Genomic DNA, 21084 nt, shown 5'->3' on the forward strand with positions numbered 1-21084 from the left:
AAATGTATAGTACAGATGTGAGTGCTCTCTCTCAGGGGTCATTGTGAGGCTAAAAATGCCGTTCTGAGCTCCTTGGAGGAAGGGCGATAAATGAAAGTCTATAAATAATTCACTGTCCCCTCTTGCCCTTCTTTCTTTCCCAGGTGGCTAATCTGCCTCCTTCGTTTTTAGTGCTGAAGCCAGATTGCTTTAACTAAAGATGGAAACACTGGAGTCGGAACTGACTTGCCCAATTTGTTTGGAATTGTTTGAAGACCCCCTCCTTCTGCCGTGCGCTCATAGCCTCTGTTCCAGCTGTGCCCACCGCATCCTGGTCTCCAACTGCTCCGCCGGAGAGCCCCTTGAGCCCATCACCGCCTTCCAGTGCCCCACCTGCCGCTATGTCATCTCCCTCAACCATCGGGGCCTGGAGGGCCTCAAGCGCAATGTGACCTTGCAGAACATCATCGACCGCTTCCAGAAGGCCTCCCTGAGCGGGCCAAATTCCCCCAGTGAGAACTGTCGCGAGCGGCCATACCGCCACAGCCCAACCATGTCGGCAGGCGACAGGATAGCCTGCCAGTTCTGTGAGCAGGACCCTCCGCGCGACGCTGTCAAGACCTGCATCACCTGCGAGGTGTCCTACTGCGACCGCTGCCTGCGGGCCACGCACCCCAACAAGAAGCCGTTCACCAGCCACCGCTTGGTGGAGCCTGTGCCAGACGCCCACTTCCGTGGGCTGACTTGCCTTGAGCATGAGAACGAGAAGGTGAACATGTACTGTGTGGCTGATGACCAGCTCATCTGTGCCTTATGCAAACTGGTGGGGCGGCACCGGGATCACCAGGTGGCATCCCTGAGTGACCGGTTTGAGAAGCTCAAGGTAAGAAGGGGCGGGGTGGGGTTTTGGGCACTGATTGAGGCAGCAGCAGCAGCTGTGTGTGTTGTGTGGTTTGTGTCTGTTTTGCTCCTTTTGTATGTTCATAAGTAAGCATTCATTGCAAAAACCACACGCCCCAAAGTGACATATGGAGAACGTGCTCTGAGCTGCTGTTTCACCGCAGTTGCATCCCTCACCCACTGTGTCATCTCTTAACTCACTTTTCAGTATCTTTTGCATCAAAATACTAGGAGGCTGTTGTAAACTAACTCAGGCTGTTTACTCAACTAGCCCAGTTGTATCCATTGACTGGCAGTGGCTGGCTGTCCAGGGTCTTGAGAAAAGATCGTTTCCATCATCTGCTACTGGATGCTTCTGAAATGGGGATTCCCATTGTTCTGCCACAAAGCTATGGTCTCTTCCTGTGAGCCGCGCTCCCTCCACAACAGAAGAAGCACTCAAATTGGTTTTGTGGTGGAGCAATGAATACAACACAACCCCCCATTTTCCTTACCACACCAATCTGGTCATGTGAATTGGCTTTGGTACTAACCAGGTAACTGGAAGCAAGGCTTTCCTGTGTGAAACGAAGCAGACTGTTTCAATAGGTGTTGGCTTCCATAATTAGGTTGCAGTGGCAGACGTTGCCTGAAGCTGCAGGGCCTGGATGGAGGCAGGCAGGCAGGCAGGTAAGCAAGTGGGATGGATGCATGGTTTGTCAGGGGCTTGTTTAACTGAGATGAATCTGTACTATTTGTGGGGGTGGAATCTTGGTTAGCACTGCATGTTGGCTGTGTGAAAGGCCTTATTAAAGGTTTGTGATGGTATTCCCCTTTATGAGTTATACAGAACCATAAGACTAAGGGTTCTGAGCTTAGTCATCCCCCTCATGCTGATCTTCACACCCAGCCTTAAGCCCCTTTTTCTTTGTGAGATCAAACCGCAAAACACAAGAGTAAGCCTCCAGGCACTTAAAAGTCAGCATGTAGTAGTGACTACAAGAGTGGGAAGCAGCAAAAATATTTGGACTTTAGAAAGGGTAGAAGTGGGGCCTGCAGTGGTGGAGCACAGCTGTTCAGAGTTCCACCGGACCAGCTATGCCTTTCTCTAGGATTTTGCATTTCACTCCCCTCTTCCCCCCAGTTTTCTGGTGTTTTTTCTGCCCTCCAGCAGTTAATCAGTCACCCATTTTGTGGGTGGTGAGACTTGAATTGGATTGAGGTTTTTTAAAGTGTGTGTGTGTTTTTGTACATCTGGAAACCTTAGTGTTCTCCACAGCCTGTAGCTACCCCCTTTTGTGTGTGGATAGATAAGGACCAGCACTTAGGGATTTGAGTTCACTATGGTTATATAGCAGGTGTGAGTGTGAGGTATCTTTGGCCCTCCAGGTGTTGCTGCATTATAACTCCCATCATTCCTGGCTATTGGCTATGCTTGCTAGGGTTGATGGGAGTTGTAGTCCAGTAACACCCGAAGGGTCATAGGTTCCTCACACTTGGTATATATGATGGTCTGCATGGGGAATGGTGGGTCAAGGTGCACCCAATGTGAGAATAAGCCAGGGGAGGGATGGAGCTGTAAAGGGATGTAAGCAAATGCCCAGGGTTCCTTTGTTGTTGGTTTTTTTGTTTGAGGAATTCTCCGCCCTGTCAAAACTCTGGAATTTTAGTATTTTCAGTGCTGTTTATCCTGGTCCAGGATGAAGTGAGAGGAAGTGTCCCACTATGGAATACATAAGCTATGGAATAAGTTTTGATAGGGTGTTTTGGTAGTCACAGCCAAAGATAGATGATAGAAATAATGATGATGATGATTGATGATGATGATGATAATAATAATAATAATAATAATAATAATAATAGATATATTTATACACTGCCCATCTGTCTGGGTTTCCCCAGCCACTCTGGGCAGCTCCCAACAGAAAATTAAAATCATGACAAAACATCAAACATTAAAAACTTCCCTAAACAGGGCTGCCTTCAGATGTCTTCTAAAAGTTGTGTACTGTATTTTTCGCCCCATAGGACGCACCGGCCCATAGGACGCATCAAGTTTTTTTGGGGGGAAATAAAGGAAATTTTTTTTATTTCCCCCCCAGGCGCTTGTGGTGCCAGCAGCAGGGAGAAGCGCTCTTCTCCCCGCCGCCCGCCTTCAGACCAGGTCCGGGGACAGCGGGGAGACGCGCTGCGCCTCCCCACTGTCCCCGGAGCTTGCGGGGCAGGCAGCGGGGAGAAGCGCTCTTCTCCCCGCCGCCCGCCTTCAGACCAGGTCCGGGGACAGCGGGGAGACGCGCTGCGCCTCCCCGCTGTCCCCGGAGCTTGCGGGGCAGGCAGCGGGGAGAAGCGCTCTTCTCCCCGCCACCCGCCTTCAGACCAGGTGCGGGGACAGCGGGGAGACGCGCTGCGTCCTATAGGGTGAAAAAGTGCGTCCTATAGGGCGAAAAATACGATAGTTTTTTATCTCCTTGACATCTGATGGGAGGGCGGTACTGCCAAGAAGGCCCTTTGCCTGGTTCCCTGTAACCTCACTTCTCGCAGTGAGGGAACCGCCAGAAGGCCCTCGGTGCTGGACCTCAGTGTCTGGGCTGAACGATGGGGGAGGAGACACTCCTTCAAATATACTGGGCATTCTGTTGGTGTCTTTAAATCATGACATTAAAAGAAAGTTAAGAAAGAAGGGGTTCCCATGGGCATCTGGTGGGCCACTGTGAGAAGAGGGATGATGGACTAGAAAAGCCATTGGACTGATCCAGTGGGACTCCTCTTGTGCTCATATCTCTCATTATCAGATACTGAGGGGAAAGAACTGGAGACGGCAGTTGCCATCTTGGCTTTGATTGCAAGCTTTCATTGGTCCATTGTATCTGTATCCTGGTTTGAATTGCCCACATGTTCCTTGCTGGCCAGGACTTTGATGTTACCACCAGAAGTTCTTGGGCTGAGACTCCCGTTAGCCCCAGTCAGCAGGTTGGATGGCCAGGGATGTTGGGAGTTGTAGTCCTACAGCACCTGCAGGATCAGGGATCCCTTCCCTGCCTTATATCTTCAAGGTGAACATTCCTAGAAAGGCAGAGCGATTTTTTAGTTTTGGGGGGTGGGGGGGGAAAATATTTTTTTATTTCATTCTATAATGTATATAAAACAGAGAGAACAGTTATTTTTAAAAAAGCAGATAAAAGTGAAGGATGGAAAACAAAACTATAAAGTAGACACATAGAATAAGTGCAGTAGTTGCATGTGGGTTAAAGTAACAAATTCCAAGTTAATAAAGAAGTGAGAATAAATGTTGCCTTCACATAAAGAATATTAGAGTTAGCTGATTATCCAGTATAGAGAGGCAGAATTAACTGAGAAACTTCTGGTGCTTGTTGTGAGAACCTTATTTCTTCCTGGAGAGTATATATCCTTCTGTTATGGGGTGAGTGTGGGTGAGAAAGGATTCTGTTCTCCCTTCACTCAAGCCAACATTGTCAGTGCATATTGATGAACTACCCTGAGCTTCTTGAGACAGAGGGATCAGACATCTCTGTGTGCTTCCTGGGCCTCTATTGGAATCTTTTCATGCTTGACTTTTTACGCAGTTATGGAGGCTCTGCTGAATCTGACAGGAATCAGAATAATGTCTGGTTCTTGACCCATACGAAACGAGACATCTCTCTTTCTCTCTTACGCATTGCACAGGGGGCTGGATCTGCAAAATAATGCTAGGTTCGGAAAAATCTGGAAGCGCTCCCCAGCCATATCAGAGAAGGTGGTTTGATGGCCAGGTCTCTTGAGGAACCCAGGCTGTCCTATGACCTGAATTTTGTAAAAAAATAGGAAAGAACACATTGTGGAGACAGAGAGTCTACTCTGTAGGAGTCTTTGGAGCCAAACTGTCCTGGAAGAAGCATTTGGTTCAGACCAACTTTATATTAATATGCTGGAGTTGCACCATGAGACGACCTAGTATTATTTCAGCTCCTTGGGAATGTTTGCAAGTCAGATTTAAGCTGCACAGCATAATAAGCATTTTAAGCCATCCGTGTCGAGGAAAGTTTATGTCTGATGCTTTCAAATTGTGAAGAGGTGGAGCTTTTCCAAACAGTTTCATGTTTTCAGGAAGCAGCTGGGTCACTGCTGACTGCATTACAGGATCCTTGTAGATTCCTTTGGTTCAGTAATGTTTTTTGGTTTGCACCTGCTCATGGAGGGATCTGCAATTCCCAGAGTTTAAGACACACCTCAAGTTTAAAACAGGAGTATTAAAGCATTATAAAAAATAATTAGGGATGAGGCAGCCTCAAATGCACTTTTAAACAAAACAATGTGAATAGCCTTTCTGAAGGCTGGAAGGGAATGAACTAAACAAAGCTTTCTGGAGGAGGAGTTTAGGATCCTATGCAGTACCATGGAGAAGGCCTTGTTCCATGTTCTCATCAACTTCACTTTGGATGGTAGCAAGTCAGAGCCCAGAGTCTCCCAGAATAGCTTAACAGGCAGGAAGAATCAAACAATCTTTGTGCAGGCAGGAAGTAGACCGTGTGACGTAAGATGAGGCAGCTGCCTCACATGGTTGAGGTTACAATGGGAGATGAATTTGACTCACATAGGATGATTCACTGGGAAGGTCTCCTTTGCAAGTTCTCCACAGAGATAGAGAACTGAACCGGAGAGACAGTAATTTGGTTAAGGCAAGGACTGGTTTGGCACACAATTGCATTGTGCAAGCATTTATTTTTTAAAAAATATAGAAAAGCTAAAACTAAAGTGAGACAAGTTTCTGGTTCTTAAGAAACTCATTGAGACTTGCAATCGTATGAGCAGATGAAGTTGAATTCTCACTATGCCTAGCTGAAACTACCATAAGCACAGTGCCCTGCATTGTGCTCTCTCTCTCTCCATCTCTCTCTCTCCTTGCTAACCAGAGCTAAATAATTTGTGCAAAATATGTGAACACAATTAAATTTCAGGGCTGCAGTGTTTTGACTGATGAGTCAGTAAATTGGCTTAAAAGCCTTTGCTCAGCTTACAATGTGGTGACAATCTATATGCACTCATAACAATTATTTAGTACAGGTACTTCCAAAGAACAGCAGGTGGCAAGTACAATCTTTACAGAGGCATCCCTCCTTTTTTCTCATACAGGAGAGAATGCTTCTTCTAAGATGATGCCTGCTGCGACGCACAGGTGCATGATCCAAAAGGATGGGCTTTGATCCAAAGCTACTGTTTGGACTTGCATGCAAGCGTAATCAATGAATCGATTCCTGGCACTCACACAGTTTAATCAGCTAAGATTTCTTCAGTTTGGTTGCGGCCCCATTAGATTTGCATAAGTTAGGCAGGTCGCAGAGTTCAGCTTTTCCAGGGGCAGATTTTTCATGAAATGCTGAGTGCATTTAATCACTGAGTACATTTAGTACTGCCCAAGATGATGGGAGGGAACCAATTGCTGGGCTAGGGCTTGATCCCAGGTCCCTCAGATGCAAGTCCAGATCTCTGTCTGTGATAGTTATCATTAAAAGTAATTAAAATCCTGCTGGATTGGTTTAACACTCACCCAGATAGCTCTCTGAGGGCAACAAACTTTGCAAGTACTTAACTTTTTTGAGGAGTACAGTGGTACCTTGGGTTAAGAACTTAATTCGTTCAGGAGGTCCGTTCTTAACCTGAAACTGTTCTTAACCTGAGGTACCACTTTAGCTAATGGGGCCTCCTGCTGCTGCTGTGCTGCCGGAGCACGATTTCTGTTCTCAGCCTGAAGCAAAGTTCTTAACCCAAGGTACTATTTCTGGGTTAGTGGAGTCTGTAACCTGAAGCGTCTGTAACCCGAGGTATCACTGTACTGTATTTGTGTACTTTCATTTCTTCTTTTCCTTTCTCTTCCTGTTACCTTTCCCCCTTTTAGTTTCCCCTGTCTGAAATATGTGAATGGCAATGAGCAATTTTGGGTTTATAATAAGCGCTTTCGACATGTGCCAATCCATTAGGTAATATGGTATCCCCACTCCCACCTTCCACTATTCAGCATGCAGTTGTGACTTGTCCCAAACTACTATGTTATCTTGCCAGATTCAAAGCAGGTTTTTGTGACTGGGAAGCTTTCCGGATACTCATGGGTATGTGAAGGATTACCCAGTGGAAACCTTACCATGGGACACCAATTTGTGCAGTGTTCAGTGGGAATGTGCAAATGCACTTTGCACCTGCTCGGGGATGCTTTGCCTTTATGTCTTTATATCTGTTGGAAGCCATCCAGAATGGCTAGGGAAACCCAGTCAGATGGGTGGGGTACAAGTAATAAATAATAATCATAATCATCATAATCATCATCATCATCATCATCATCATCATCATCTTTCCCTTGGAGGAAAAGGAATGCTGTCCATGCTTGGAGGGGGATTCTTGGTTAGGGCTGCCAGACCTTCTTGTAAATGAGAGGGCAGTCCTACAGTTGAGACAGCTTTTTATGATTAAGTGAAACAAATTGGTATCTCGCTCCAGAGATAAGAATTCTTCCTGGGTTTTATGATGCTAAAATACTGGTGGGAAAACGAGTTTCTTATTTGTCTTAGAAAAATAACTTCATTGCACAGGAAAATATTGTTAGTAATAGACAACAACATTTGCCTAGGCAAGAAAATTCTTGAGTTACTGGATTTTCAAGCTCCAGAGAATCTACAGTCGGGCAGTGCGTGTTATTAGGAGGATTAATCAAGATGTCACAAACTTGTGGCATGCTTCTGAGTTTCTCAGAACTTTTCATCAGACAGTGTGTTCCATTCAGCCAGCAGTCTCCCATCTTAGAACTGAGGCTGCATCTGCACTATACATTTAAAACAATGTCGTGCTACTTTGAACAGTCATGGCTCCCCCTACAAAATCTTGGGAACTATAGTTTATTTTGAGTTTTGCAGGAGACACCTTTTCCCTCTTACAGAGCTACAGTTCCCAGAGTGCTTTAACAACTGATGCTTCTTTGCAGGGAACTATGAGAATTGTAACTCTCTGAGGGGAATAGGGGCTTGTTGTCTAATAAACATTTTTTTGTAGTTTTTAATTTATTGGTATGTTTCCTTCTTTCTCTCCGCCCCGCCCCTCATGCTTTGTGCAACATCTCACCTAATGAAGAGTCCTGGAGAACACGGAAGCATGCCACAACTTTGTGATATTTTGGATGGTCCTCCTAATGAATGTATTGCCCAGTTTTGGATTCTGGAGTCCTTTTCTTTTGGCTCAACATGACTATATTTTGTTTATCCTTCTGCCCAAATGAAGTCGGGAAAGGCAGACATTACAGCAGCCATGCTGGCTTGGGGCTGATGGAAGTTGGAGTCCACCAGCATCAGGAAGGGAACATTTTCCTCCCCTCTGATCTAAACAAACATAGGGCACATCCACGCTTCTGGAAAACTGCTAGGACCTGTGGACGAGCACATGGTTTCATCTCTTAAGATTGCAATACAAAATGCAGCAGCCAGATTACTGGCTGGGGTTCACTTTTAGTCTTGCATAACTCCAGTTTTAAAATAAGTGCACTGATTGCCAGCTTGTTTCCAGGCCTAATTCAAGGCACTCACATTAGTGTTTTAAAGCCCTAGAACGGGTCAGGCCCCAAATACCTGAAAGACCACTTCTTTCCCTCTTGGATGCTGAGATTGGCAGAGGAGAGCTTCTTGATAGTTCCTCTAACCTCAGAGACTTGGGGTGATGGCAGATCAGGAGAGGGCATTCTCTGTGGCAGCCTCTAAGTTGTGAAACTCCCTTAGCATAGAGGTGTGTCTTCATTATACAGGTTTCGGTGAATGCTGAAGGCACAGCTCTTTACCCTGGCTTTTGGCATACTGTATTCTTAGGAAACACTTTATTTCTGTGATTGTAAGTTGTTTTAAACTGTTTTTAAACTGGGAGTAAGCCTCATTGAATTCAGTGGGATTTACTTCTGAGCAGACATGGTTGGCATTTTGCTGCAAGTTATCTTCTGGACATAGGAGTACAGTTGCTTGGCTATTCTCTTTACCCCCTACCCCCCACCCCAAATAAAGTTTTCCTACTGAATCCTTGAGGTCAGGTTCACAAAGTATTTTGGGTTGTTTTCTGATTTATTATATCAGGATGGTAGTAGGAGAAGATGCCTTGAAATTTATACTTTCAGGTAACACGTTACACTGTTTAGACAAGGAACCTATTCATGTGCTGAAGAGACACGTCTCTACTCTGTCCTTTGACATGTGACAGAGACGTATTTTAGGAGCCACTCGAGTAGCGATTGCAATTTGTTTTAAACCAGCCAGGCGCCTTTTGCGACTGGATGGAGATATCCAGGAGCCACTCTTGGCACCTGGCATCTCCACCTGCCTGGCTGCAGCCAGCTGCTCTGCCAGGCACAGTGGCAGCAAAAGATGTGTGTCTTTTTCTGCAGCACAAACCCCCACCAGACACCTGATTTCTTAACAGTCCAGCAGCAAAAGGCTGCTGCTGCCAGCTGAATCAGGTGTTTGGCGGGCTAGCAAAAGACGCCTTTCCTTGTAGCCTCGCTACGCTGCAGACCCCTTGATTCACCTGGCAGCAGCAACAACAAAAGTTTTTTAAACAGGTTTTTTTGCTGCCGCAAATCAGATGTTTGGTGGGGTAGAGTGTCAGCAAAAGATGCGTCTCTTGTGGCTGCGCTAATATGCAGACCCCCTGATTCACCCGGCAGAAATATATATATATATATATCTGTCCCTTTGCCCAGTGAATCAAGTGTTTGGTGGGGTAGAGTGGTAGCAAAAGCCTTTTTCCCCCTACTGTGCTACCCTGTGGACCACCTGATTCCCCAGGCAGCATTCCTGCCCCCCCTCCAGTGGACTGCCTGGTCTGGTAAAAAGGTAAAGGGACCCCTGACCATTAGGTCCAGTCATGGCCAACTCTGGGGTTGCGGCGCTCATCTCGCTTTATTGGCCAAGGGAGCTGGCATACAGCTTCCAGGTCATGTGGCCTGCACGACAAAGCCGCTTCTGGCGAACCAGAGCAGTGCACAGAAATGCAGTTTACCTTCCCGCCGGAGCGGTACCTATTTATCTACTTGCACTTTGACGTGCTTTCGAACTGCTAGGTTGGCAGGAGCAGGGACCGAGCAATGGGAGCTCACCCCGTGGCAGGGATTCGAACCGCCAACCTTCTGATCGGCAAGTCCTAGGCTCTGTGGTTTAACCCACAGCGCCACCCGCGTCCCGTGCCTGGTCTGGTAGTGGGGCAGAAAAAAAGGGAGAAAAGGGGGGGGGGGAGAAGCAGCTAGACATTTTGTTTTGTTTTCTGCTGAACAGTGGGCAATAAATCTAACAACCACCCCCTGACTTACACTCATTACCCATTTCAAACTAAAGTTTCCAGTCACTACCAGTTTCAAATTATTTTTGTTCACCTTAAACTGGCAAAACACTCTGAAATATTCATGCTGGGTTTTACATCGACAGGCATGTCATTCCAATCATAAAAAGGACTTTATGCTGTGGATTTTCATCTCAAATACCAGGGATGTGAAAGAGAGAGAGAGAGAGAAGAGAGAGAAAGAGATATGCATAAAGCAAAGAACAAAACTCTCACTGGCTTTAGAGGGATTTGCTTTGTAAACTGGTTATACAAGTCTGGGTTGAGCTTCTTCTGCAAATTTACTTTGGTAGTATAAAATGCTGGGAGGAGGTTTGTTTCGACAGAAGAGTTATGTGATGAATTGGGAGGATAAAACTGCAGGAGAGAATGGTCTGGATTAGAAGCCGCAATATGAGACAAGAAAAAATGAGAGACATTGGATTCCATTTATCACTTAGATGAGTCAAAAATATAACATGAGCAAGAATTCATATAAAACTTAGTTGTTGCTGTCATGGAATATTATAAAAATAGCCATGCAGCTTGATGCCCTTCAGATGCTGCTGAATTCCCCTCACAGTTATCATTTCCAGAACGGTCAATCCCTCTTCCCACAGAGTTCTGGGAACTGTAGCTCTTTGAGGGGAGTTCCCTTCCTAGTAGCTCTCAGCACCCTTAACGAACTACAGACCTCCAAGATTCTTTGAAGGAAGCCATGACAATGGTATGATAACTGCTATAAATGTATACTGCTGATTAGGCCTTAAAACTGGTATTTTTGGATATGTTGTCAAAGGCTTTCTCCGCGTCTATAAAAATTAAAACTGCTTTAGTGTTTATGTTTGTTTGTAAAAGTTCCAATATGTCTATGATGTTCCTTGTGTTAGTAAACATATGTCTGCCCGGGAGAAAGCCTGCCTGGTCTTTATGGATTATCTCACTTAAAACTTTCTTAAATCTTCGTGCCAAAACATCTGCAAATATTTTGTAATCCACATTTAAAAGGGAGATGGGACGGTAATTCTTGAGTTGTGTCTTTTCAGTTTCTGACTTTGGAATCAATGTGATAAATGCTTCTTTCCACGATTCAGGCGCCTTCTTCCCCTCCATTATTTCATTACTGACCTCCAACAAAGGTTGTATCAAATAATCCTTCAATGTCTTATAGTAGTTAGAGGTCAGTCCATCTGGCCCTGGTGATTTGCCCTGTTTCAGACTCAGGATGGCCTGTTCAATCTCTTGTCGTGTTATTTTGCCATTTAAAATTGTTCTATTTTCTTCTGACAGCTTTGCTAATCCATTTCTCTCCAAAAATTGTGTAATCTCTATTTCATCTTGTGGCCCTTGAGTATATAACTTTTTAAAATACCTCTGGAAGCACTTTCTAATCTCTCCCGGGTTCTGAATGTTCCTTCCTTCAACCTCTAAGTTTGTTACTGTATTTAATCTTTGTCTCCTTTTCAACTGCCAAGCTAGCAGTTTCCCACATTTATTTGCCGATTCAAAAGTTTTTTGTTTCATTGTTTTAATCTTCCATTCTATTTCCTGATTTATCAGCTTGGAATATTGCGCCTGATAAAGTTTAATTTCTCTCAGAATCGGTTGGGACTTCGGGTTAGATCTTAACTTCTTCTCCAACTCTTTGATACTTTCCAGAATTTTATCTTTCTTTTCATTTTGCAGTCTTTTCTTTAAGGAATTCTGTTGAATCAAGAACCCTCTCATCACAGCTTTACTTGCATCCCAGATAGTTCTTTTTTCCACCGTAGTGTTCAAATTAATCTCAAAATAATCCTTTAAGGTTTTTTGGGCCTTCTTTACAATTCTTTGGTCTCTAAACAGGCCATCATTCATCTTCCATCTAAAGGAGCCGATTGGGATCAATGTCATATCCATTCTCAAGGCGTTATGGTCGGAGCATGTTTTGGGGCAGATTTCCACCTTCCTCACCTTAGGTGCCAGACTTCTAGTTATCCATATTTGGTCGATTCGTGTCCAAGTCAGTTGAGCTTCAGAAAAGAATGTTCCTTCTCTTCCCAGGGGGTTTCTAACTCTCCAGATGTCAACCCAGTCCATATTGTCAGTCATTTCAAAAAAGGTCTTAGGTAGTCTTCCCTCTTTAGTAATGTTCTGGTTCTGTGACTTATCCATATTTGTTGATACGACCCCGTTCATGTCCCCCATCATAATGACGTTGTTGTAATCCAGATAATCCAGCATGGTCTCGTGCAACTTCTTATAAAAATCCGATTTTCCTTCATTTGGAGCATAAATTCCTAATATCAAAATTTTTTCTCCTTGATACTGTACTTCTATTGCGAGGATTCTTCCACTTTCATCTTTAAAGAGAAATTTTGGTGAAAGGCTCTCTTTTGCATAGATCACTACACCTCTCTTTTTAACTGTATCCGATGATATAAATTCTTGACCAAGCCTTTTATTTATTAACACCTTTCTATGGAGCCTAATCACATGTGTTTCTTGTAAGCATATAATGTCCAATTGTTCCTTTTTTAAAATATGAAAAATTTTAGACCTTTTTTCGGGACTGTTACAGCCATTTATGTTCCAGCTCAAAAGCTGCAGAGACATCCTGGATAGGTCTGGTTATTCTTTCTGGGGTGGTACCTTGTTCTCCGGTCCTTGAGGATCCGAGGGGGCGGGCTCCTCTGGAAGTTCTGGCGCTGGCAATCCAAGTCCTTTGTGGAGGTCTTCTCCGTGTGCTCCCAAAAACTTGTCTCTATCTTCCACTGTTTTGATTTTGATCTTTCTCCCTCTGTAGGTAAAGGATAATCCTTGTGGAAACTCCCACCTGAAGATAATTGCGTTGCTTCTCAACAGTCTTGCCAATTCCGTGTAGTTAGATCTAAGGTCCAGCAACTGCTTAGGAATGTCCTTGTAGATTTCAATTCTCTTGCCCAAAATGTCTAGTGACTTTTCGTAGTGCAGGCCCAAAATCTTGTCCCTTTCCTCCTTTGATCTCAGTGTTATCAAACAATCTCTGGGCTTCTCTGTCCTTCTGACTCTGCCAAGCCTGAAAGCAGATACAATTTTAAAGTCTTTTTCCTCTAACTTCCAAAACTTGGCAAATTCCTTAGTTAGAAATTCAATAAAATTATCTTCTTCCACCTCTGGTATTGACCGTATCCTCAAGTTGTTCTCCCTGTTTCGCAGTTCTGTCATCAAAAAGTAAATCTGATGTTCTCCAACTTGTTTGCTGAGTGGTCTTACTTCTTTCTCAAGTTCTTCCAATCTTTGACTAATATCTTCAGCCAGATTACGATTTTCACCTACAGCCTCCTTTAATTCTCCAATAGACTGGGCATTCTGTGCAACTTGTCCAGTCAGCTTATTCAAGCTTTCTGTGTTCTGTTCAATTTTAGCTGTATGCAAATCAGCCTTCTTGTCCAGAGCCTCCAGTTTCTCCAAAATTTTCTCCAAGACAGAGCTACTTGTCCCTGAAGCCATATCTCCCAGGTGCAGCTCCTCTGTCTCACCCTCCCCTGCCTGTATTAGGGAGGCCGCCTCTATGTCTGGAGGCAAAGTGGAAGGCAAGGCCGGCACAGAAGATCTACGCTGTGAGGCTGCAGATAAAGTTAGAGTTGTTTGTTTAGTCCTTCCTCTTCTCCTTGCGCCACTCATTCCAAAGTTATCTGTAATCCAAGGTCAATCCAAGTTGTTCCCATGAGAAAGCAGAGTCCCAGATACAATAGTCAAACAGAGGCCGGGAAAGGGAAAGTAAAACAAAGTCACTGCTGTAAGTCCAAAATCCTCTAGAGGGAGCTTAATACGTCTTCAGGGAAAAGATCAAATCCAAGTTAAGCTTATAAATTTAAATCCATGTCCATCGCCTCCACAATGTATTATTTTTAGCAGAGTAAAACTTAAAGCGAAACAGTGTTTCTTACAGTGCCTTGACTGCAACAGTTTCAAAGTATCCAGTTCCAACTCAGAATGTTTCAAAACCTGAATTCAATGTATCCAAAGTTGCAAACTGGTGCTCATCCAGGCAGCTCCAGCACCAGAGATTCTTATTTATTTTATAATCCACTGGTGCCACAGAAGAAGGATATCAATGCTCCCCGAATATAACCAGCAAAAGTCAATAGCTCAAAGTCTTTCACTCAGAAAACTGCTTTAACAGGGTGCCAGCATTTAGTTAACGCATAACTTTTTGTCTCCACTCCTCCTGCTCTTTGCTTAAAGTTCAGTATAGCGGGAGATGGGCTTCCTGCTTATCCTCACTCCGTTTTCAGCCAGATTTCAACTTTTTTAAAAAAGTTTTAAAAGTTTCATAAAGTTCTCAAAAAGTTTCAGAAAGTTGACAAAAGTTTCAGAAAGTTTTCAATGTCCAAATTTACTCACGGGTTGTAGTTTCCAAAGTTCAGAAAAGTTGCAGGAAGAAAGGACAGCGCTGACCGGCAACAGCAACGCGGCTTCACTTCGCTGTTTGCGCAACGACCCACAGCGCCGCTACCCCCTCCGCGATCCGGAGCCCCTTACGGGGTCCCTTCAGCGTTTTGGGGGCTGCTTCTGGCGCCCGCCGGGTCCCGAGACCACAGGCTTCTGCCACCTGTGGTTTTCCTGAATGGGTCTCCGCTTCGCCGTAGCGGACGACCCGTTTACAGCGGAGCTCCCTTCTCCTTACTCGGAGAAGGCAGCCATTACCGGTCGCGCCGCCTCCGGAAGTCCGGAAGTATGATAACTGCTATAAATGTATACTGCTGATTAGGCCTTAAAACTGGTATTTTTACTTGTCACTTTCCAGCTAAATAAGCTCTCAAAGTGACTCACCGTATTTTTCGCTAAATAAGATGCACCAGACCATAAGACGCACCTAGTTTTTGGAGGAGGAAAACAAGAAAAAAACATTCTGAATCTCAGAAGCCAGAACAACAAGAGGGATCGCTGTGCAGTGAAAGCAGCGATCCCTCTTGCTGTTCTGGCTTCTGGGATAGCTGCGCAGCCTGCATTCGCTCCATAAGACGCACACACATTTCCCCTTACTTTTCAGGAGGGGAAAAGTGAGTCTTATAGAGCAAAAAATATGGTGTGTGTGTGTGTGTGTGTGTGTATATATATATATATATATATATATATATATATATATATATATAAACCCCTATCCCAAAAACCTCACATATTATAACAAGAATGGGAAACCCCTACTGATGTTGATGGACCCAACTCCCATCTGCCTCAGCTAGTGTGATTAATGGCAAGGGATGTTAGGAGTTGCAATCAAACAATCTTAGAGCATCTGATGGTCAGACATGCGTTATTACAGGGTGGGGGGTACCCATGCATTATAACTTATGTTAATTAACACAATAATACCTTTTCTTACTCTTCAGCTACCTCAGGCTGATACTGGAAACTGGAATTCTATGAAGGGTTTTTGGTCAAGGATTCTTAGTTATTTCTCCCAAACTGAAATTCCCAGGATTCTTCGGGAATCCAATGTAAGTTGTCATAGTATAGGTTTATGACGTGTGAAGTTCTTGAGCAAGTATAGTTGTCAGGACTGAGGATATTGAAAGTGAGGGTGACCTTGTAGTGCTTTACTACATTGGTCTTCAATGGTGGGTCGGAACCCACGACTAGGTCACTTCCTGATCCAAGGGCAAGTCACAACAGCAGCACTGCCACCATGCAAATATATGGTGAGAAATTAAGAAATGGGTCCCCAAATGTGTGTTTGAGTTAAAGGTGCATCCTGGGTATGAAAAGGTCAAAGATGGTTACTGCTTTACAGGACAGCTGCTGTTTCCAACATGCAGCCAGTGGCGTAGTGTGGGTTGTCAGCACCTGGAGCAAGGCAAGTAATTTGCAACTTGGATAAAAAAATAGGTTTCCAGGTGGAAAAATCTAAATTGGAAACTGAGTTGTTAGAATCCAAAACTAAAACACTTTCAAGAATGTATAACTTGCTGCTAAAATGGAATACGCAGGATGAAACGGTTAAATCTGCTATGATTAAATGGGCACAAGATGTTGGTCATAACATCATGTTTGCTGACTGGGAACAGTTGTGGACCACAGGTATGAAATTTACGGCATGTAATGCCCTAAGAGAGAATATTATGAAAATGATATACAGGTGGTACATGACACCAGTCAAGCTTGCAAAAATCTATCATTTGCCTGACAATAAATGTTGGAAGTGTAAAGAAAGCGAAGGAACATTCTTTCACCTTTGGTGGACATGCCCAAAGATTAAGGCTTTCTGGGAGATGATATATAATGAAATGAAAAAAATATTTAAATATACATTCCTTAAGAAGCCAGAGGCCTTTCTCTTGGGCATGGTGGGCCAATTGGTGCCAAAGAAAGACAGAAATTTCTTTATGTACGCAACAACAGCAGCAAGAATTCTCATCGCAAAGTATTGGAAGACACAAGAGCTACCCACCCTGGAAGAATGGCAGATGAAGCTGATAGACTATATGGAACTGGCGGAAATGACTGGCAGAATCCGAGACCTGGGAGAAGAGATGGTGGAAGAAGACTGGAAGAAATTCAAAGACTATCTTCAGAAATACTATAAAATTAATGAGTGTTAAAATTGTGCTTGGATTGGTAATAAGTGGTAATTAGTGATAAAAGTTATTAAGATTATGCAAAAAAGGTATTGATAATTGGTTGAAAATATGGACATAGTATATGTTATGGTATAAAGTTTAAACATTTGATAAAGGGTAAGAATTTGCTGAATTAAATATTTGAATGGGAATACAAAAAGGGGAAGGTGTGAGGAGGTCAAGAACATAAGCATATGAAATTGAGGTTATTGGAAAAATGGATTGGTTTTATTTTTTCTTTGTTTAAATTTAATTTTTCTTAATTAGTTGTGTTCTTCTTTCTGTATTTTTTTTTCTTTTGTGTGTTTCTTTTTTCTGTAATCTATGGTTTTTATTCTGTGAATTTCTACTTTTCTTTTTTGTAAAACTTCAATAAAAATCTTATGAAAAAAAAAAAAGGCAAGTAATTTGCGCCCCCTAACCTGTGGATTTTAGTAGGGGCAGAGAGCTGCGAGTGCGAGCGTGCCCCCCAGATGTTGCGCCCGGTGCGGCCGGCCCCCCCTGCACCCCCACGCTACGCCACTGCATGCAGCTGTTTTGTTTCACACACAAAAGGGCACACCCACACCATATATTTTAAGTACCTGACTTCCCCCAAAGAATTCTGGGAAGTGTAGTTTGTTAAGAGTTGTTGAGAGTTGTTAAGAGACCCCTCTTCTTACAGAGCTACAGTTCTGAAAGTGGTTTAGGAATCAGTCTCTCTTCCCTTCAGACTCTGATAAATGTAGCTCTGTGAGGGAAATTGGGGTCTCCTTTCCTAACCATTCTTAGCAACCTCAACAAACTTTTGAGAATTTAAAAGTTTGCACAAAGTTTTGCAGTTCTCTCATCAGGCTATTAAAAGTATTGCCCTAATATGGATTTGGGAATCTTGTTTGTTTTTAACACTTACATCCCACCTTTTTGTGAAAAGCACACTCAAACCACTTGTGGAATAAAAATATAAATCAGGAAATAAAATAAAACTGCCGCACTAAAAAGAAAAAGGAAAAATGCACATATGCAGCAATAGCAGGATCATAACAAAAAATTCCCAACAAAATATTGCTATTGGCTTTAAATAAAAAAGAATGCCTGCCTAGATAAAACAAGCTTTAATAGCCAGCAAAAGAGTGGGCAGATTAATATCCTTTTCCAAGGGTCTGTGTAGCTCAGGGGTACTGACAGTACAGTCATGGCTTATTCTTGGAGACTGTGTCTTGAGGGGGCAACACACACACAGAGCTTTGTCCTGCAGAGAGGATTTTTGTAACTTAGATCTTGCCAGCAGAGTCTCCTTTTTTAATTTAATTAGCAGCATTTGCATTAACATGGGTTTTCTGCCTCTTTGTCCTTTGAGGAGGGAGCAGGCAAAACTGCCTGGGTAAACATCAGCTTAACAATGCAACTTGAATTTTTCCTTTGCTTCCTTTGAACATCTCAGCCTAAGGATGAATTCTATATGACTCAGCGGAGGTGTCTGTCAGCTCCTGCCCTCTGAGGGGATCGGTATGGCAACGTGATGTGTTAATTCATATTGATAACCAGCTCTATTTCTGAGGCTTTGGATTTGGTAATATTTTTAAAAAAGGTCACGATGAATCAAGTAGAATTATTGAAAATACTAAAAATATGCCCATGCAGTTCTGCCACAGAGCTCTTCTAAGGCTCCATGAGTAAAAGTCTGTCTTGCATCACTTGTGAAAGCTGCCTGGATTTGAGCCAGATTCTGTGCATTCTCTGATTTCACAGTGGCAGTGCAGAAATTGGTACTGAGTGTATAATTCATTGGGCTGTATCCATTGTTAGTTCTTTTCGGACCAGACCCACTGAACTGAAAGGATATGACTAATTTGGCATGATTGTTGTGTATGGAATTATGCATGGTGCTGAGAAAGTAAAGAGAGAAAAGTTTTCCTCTCAACAGTAGAACCCATGGACATCTACTGAAACTGAATGTTGAAAGATTCAGGACAGACCAAAGAAAATACTTCTTAAAAATATGGAATTTGCTGCCACAAGAGGCAGTGATGGCCACTGATTTGGATGGCTTTTAAGAAAGAACGAGGCAAATTTATGGAGGTAAGACTATCAGTGGTGGCAGCGGCGCAGTGGGTTGCCAGTGCGAGAGAGAGGAAGGGGAATAGGAAGAGAGAGTGTAAAAGAGTCTTAATCTGTGCCTGGAAAAAGAAGTAAATGATCTGTTACATTTTTGGAGGAGGTGCCAAACCATCATGCTAACTTCCTCCCGACTCTCAGGGTGTGTTTGTGGAGAGAGAGAAATGACGGCCAGTGCTCACAGCTGGTTGGTGGTGTTTTGGGAGATGATGGTGTCATCGGCGAAGTAGGGGGTCATAGGGGGCTGTGGGATCCCCGTCACAGAGCGCAGAACATGGCCAAGGCATGCGGCACCAGGCCACATGGAAGAGAGGAGAGGGGCTGTCTTGGAGCCAAGGCAGGCAACTAGCGCCCATCTGAGCGAGTTGCTTGTGCTCTGGCGCTGGTGTGTCTCCGGAGTGCCCGCTCTCCTGCCCACAGGCCTGGCAGGTTACGCAGTTCACAAGGCCAAGCTGGCTTCACCTTGCCTCTTGGCCAGCCCAGGGGCCACGAGGGAGAGGGAGGCATCGCTACCACCCCAGCCCTGAAGGGTCAGCCTAGGCACAGCTTGCCTCCCTGCAGCTCTGGAAGGTGAGAGGAGTTCAGCCACGCGGCCTTGATGTGGCAGCCTATCGTGCAGGTACCCATTGTGCTCCTCAGAATTTTTAACCTGGGGCAATCGCCTCTCTTGTCCCCTTCATGTTGTGCCACTGCTTCTCAATTCCAATTCCTAGAAATTGCAGGTTGGGAGAAAGATATTTGGCTCACATCTTGCTTGTGGGCTTTCCATTGGGAAAGCATCTGATCTGATTGGCTTTGCTAGATGAGCCACTGTCCTGATCCAGAAAGACTCTTCTTATGTTCATTTCAGTGGGTATACTCTGAATAGGATTGGGTAAGCTGCAACCCATTTTCCTGAGTACCTCCATCATCATTTGGGCTGCCCTTTTCTCAGTGTTTTCAAGCAATTCACCATTCAGAAGAGACAGCCAGGGGAACCATACACAACATTCCAAGTCGAGTTGCACCATAGATTTGATTAATGGCTCGGTGATATTGGCGGTTTTGTTTTAAAGCCCTCTACTAAAGATGGCTTATAGAACTCAGAGGTAAGATTTCAGTTTTGAACGCTTACAGGTTAAAACCCTCAACCAAGGGGGGGGGGAGCATGAGAAAGGGTTGCTTCCAAAGGCATCAGCGGGGTGCCACCTGTTGTATTCAGAGCTGGCATGACGTTCCACAGAAGGAAGCAGCGGCGAGAGTTTCAAGTTCCCCAGCTGTTTTTTGGTTTTTTTGCCAGCCTAGATTTCCCCAACCCTGCCCCTGCTGTGATTCCCCTGCATTTCTTTTATCTAGGTCAAACTATTACTTTTACTCATAATCTACATTAATTTTTAATTTGATCTTTAGTCCTAATTCTTTAGCAACTCTGAACAGGAACCGGCTTTTCTTCCTTTCTACTGTGAGAGGGGTTGCTTTCAATGCTAAGCTATTTGCTGAGCATGCAAAAAGAAAAAGAAAAGGGAAAAAAGGAGCCAGGCAAGGAAAGAAGAGACACACATTGTTCTCTCCCCCCCTCCGCACTCCCCTTAAAAAAACTAGCATGGACCAAATGAGAAGATGTGACTGGGCCAGTGTGGTACAGTGCCAGCAATGTTAGACCAGGACCTGGGAAATCAGTGTTTATATCCCCACTCAGTACAGTGGTATCTCGGGTTAAGACCTTAATTCGTTCCGCAGGTCCATTCTTAACCTGAAACTTTTTTTAACCCGAGGTACCACTTTAGCTAATGGGGCCTCCTGCTGCTGCCATGCCTCCAGAGCACGATTTCTGGTCTCATCCTGAAGCAAAGTTCTTAACCCGAGGTACTATTTCTGGGTTAGCGGAGTCTGTAACCTGAAGCGTCTGTAACCTGAAGCATCTGTAACCCAAGGTACCACTGTATTGACACACACTGAGTGCCTTGGGCCAGTCTCTGTCTCTCAAAGTGGGGAGGGGGACAACCAGCTTGGAGGGGGGTGAGAAAGGTGAAATATAAGTGTAGTAATATACAAACCATAGGATAAGGGAAGTTGCCTGGCAAGTGAGACCGCTGTTCCATCTACAGTGGTACCGTGGGTTACATATGCTTCAGGTTACAGATTCCGCTAACCCAGAAATATTACTTCGCGTTAAGAACTTTGCTTCAGGATGAGAACAGAAATTGTGCTCCGGCAGCATGGCAGCAGC

At 44.2% G+C, this 21084-nt stretch overlaps 1 protein-coding gene across 2 annotated transcripts in view; it reads left to right on the plus strand.

Moving 5' to 3' along the window:
- MID2 (midline 2) overlaps nucleotides 1–21084 on the plus strand; it is a 205356-nt gene that overhangs the window by 53775 nt on the left and 130497 nt on the right. For both annotated transcript variants that reach the window (XM_083595956.1, XM_083595957.1), the window contains exon 2: nucleotides 144–862. In XM_083595956.1, the coding sequence (XP_083452082.1) occupies nucleotides 200–862 (663 nt within the window). In that variant the 5' untranslated portion in view covers nucleotides 144–199. The remainder of the gene's footprint in view (nucleotides 1–143; nucleotides 863–21084) is intronic.

Source organism: Podarcis filfolensis, assembly GCF_964270895.1.
Source record: "Podarcis filfolensis genome assembly, chromosome: Z".
NCBI lineage: Eukaryota > Metazoa > Chordata > Lepidosauria > Squamata > Lacertidae > Podarcis > Podarcis filfolensis.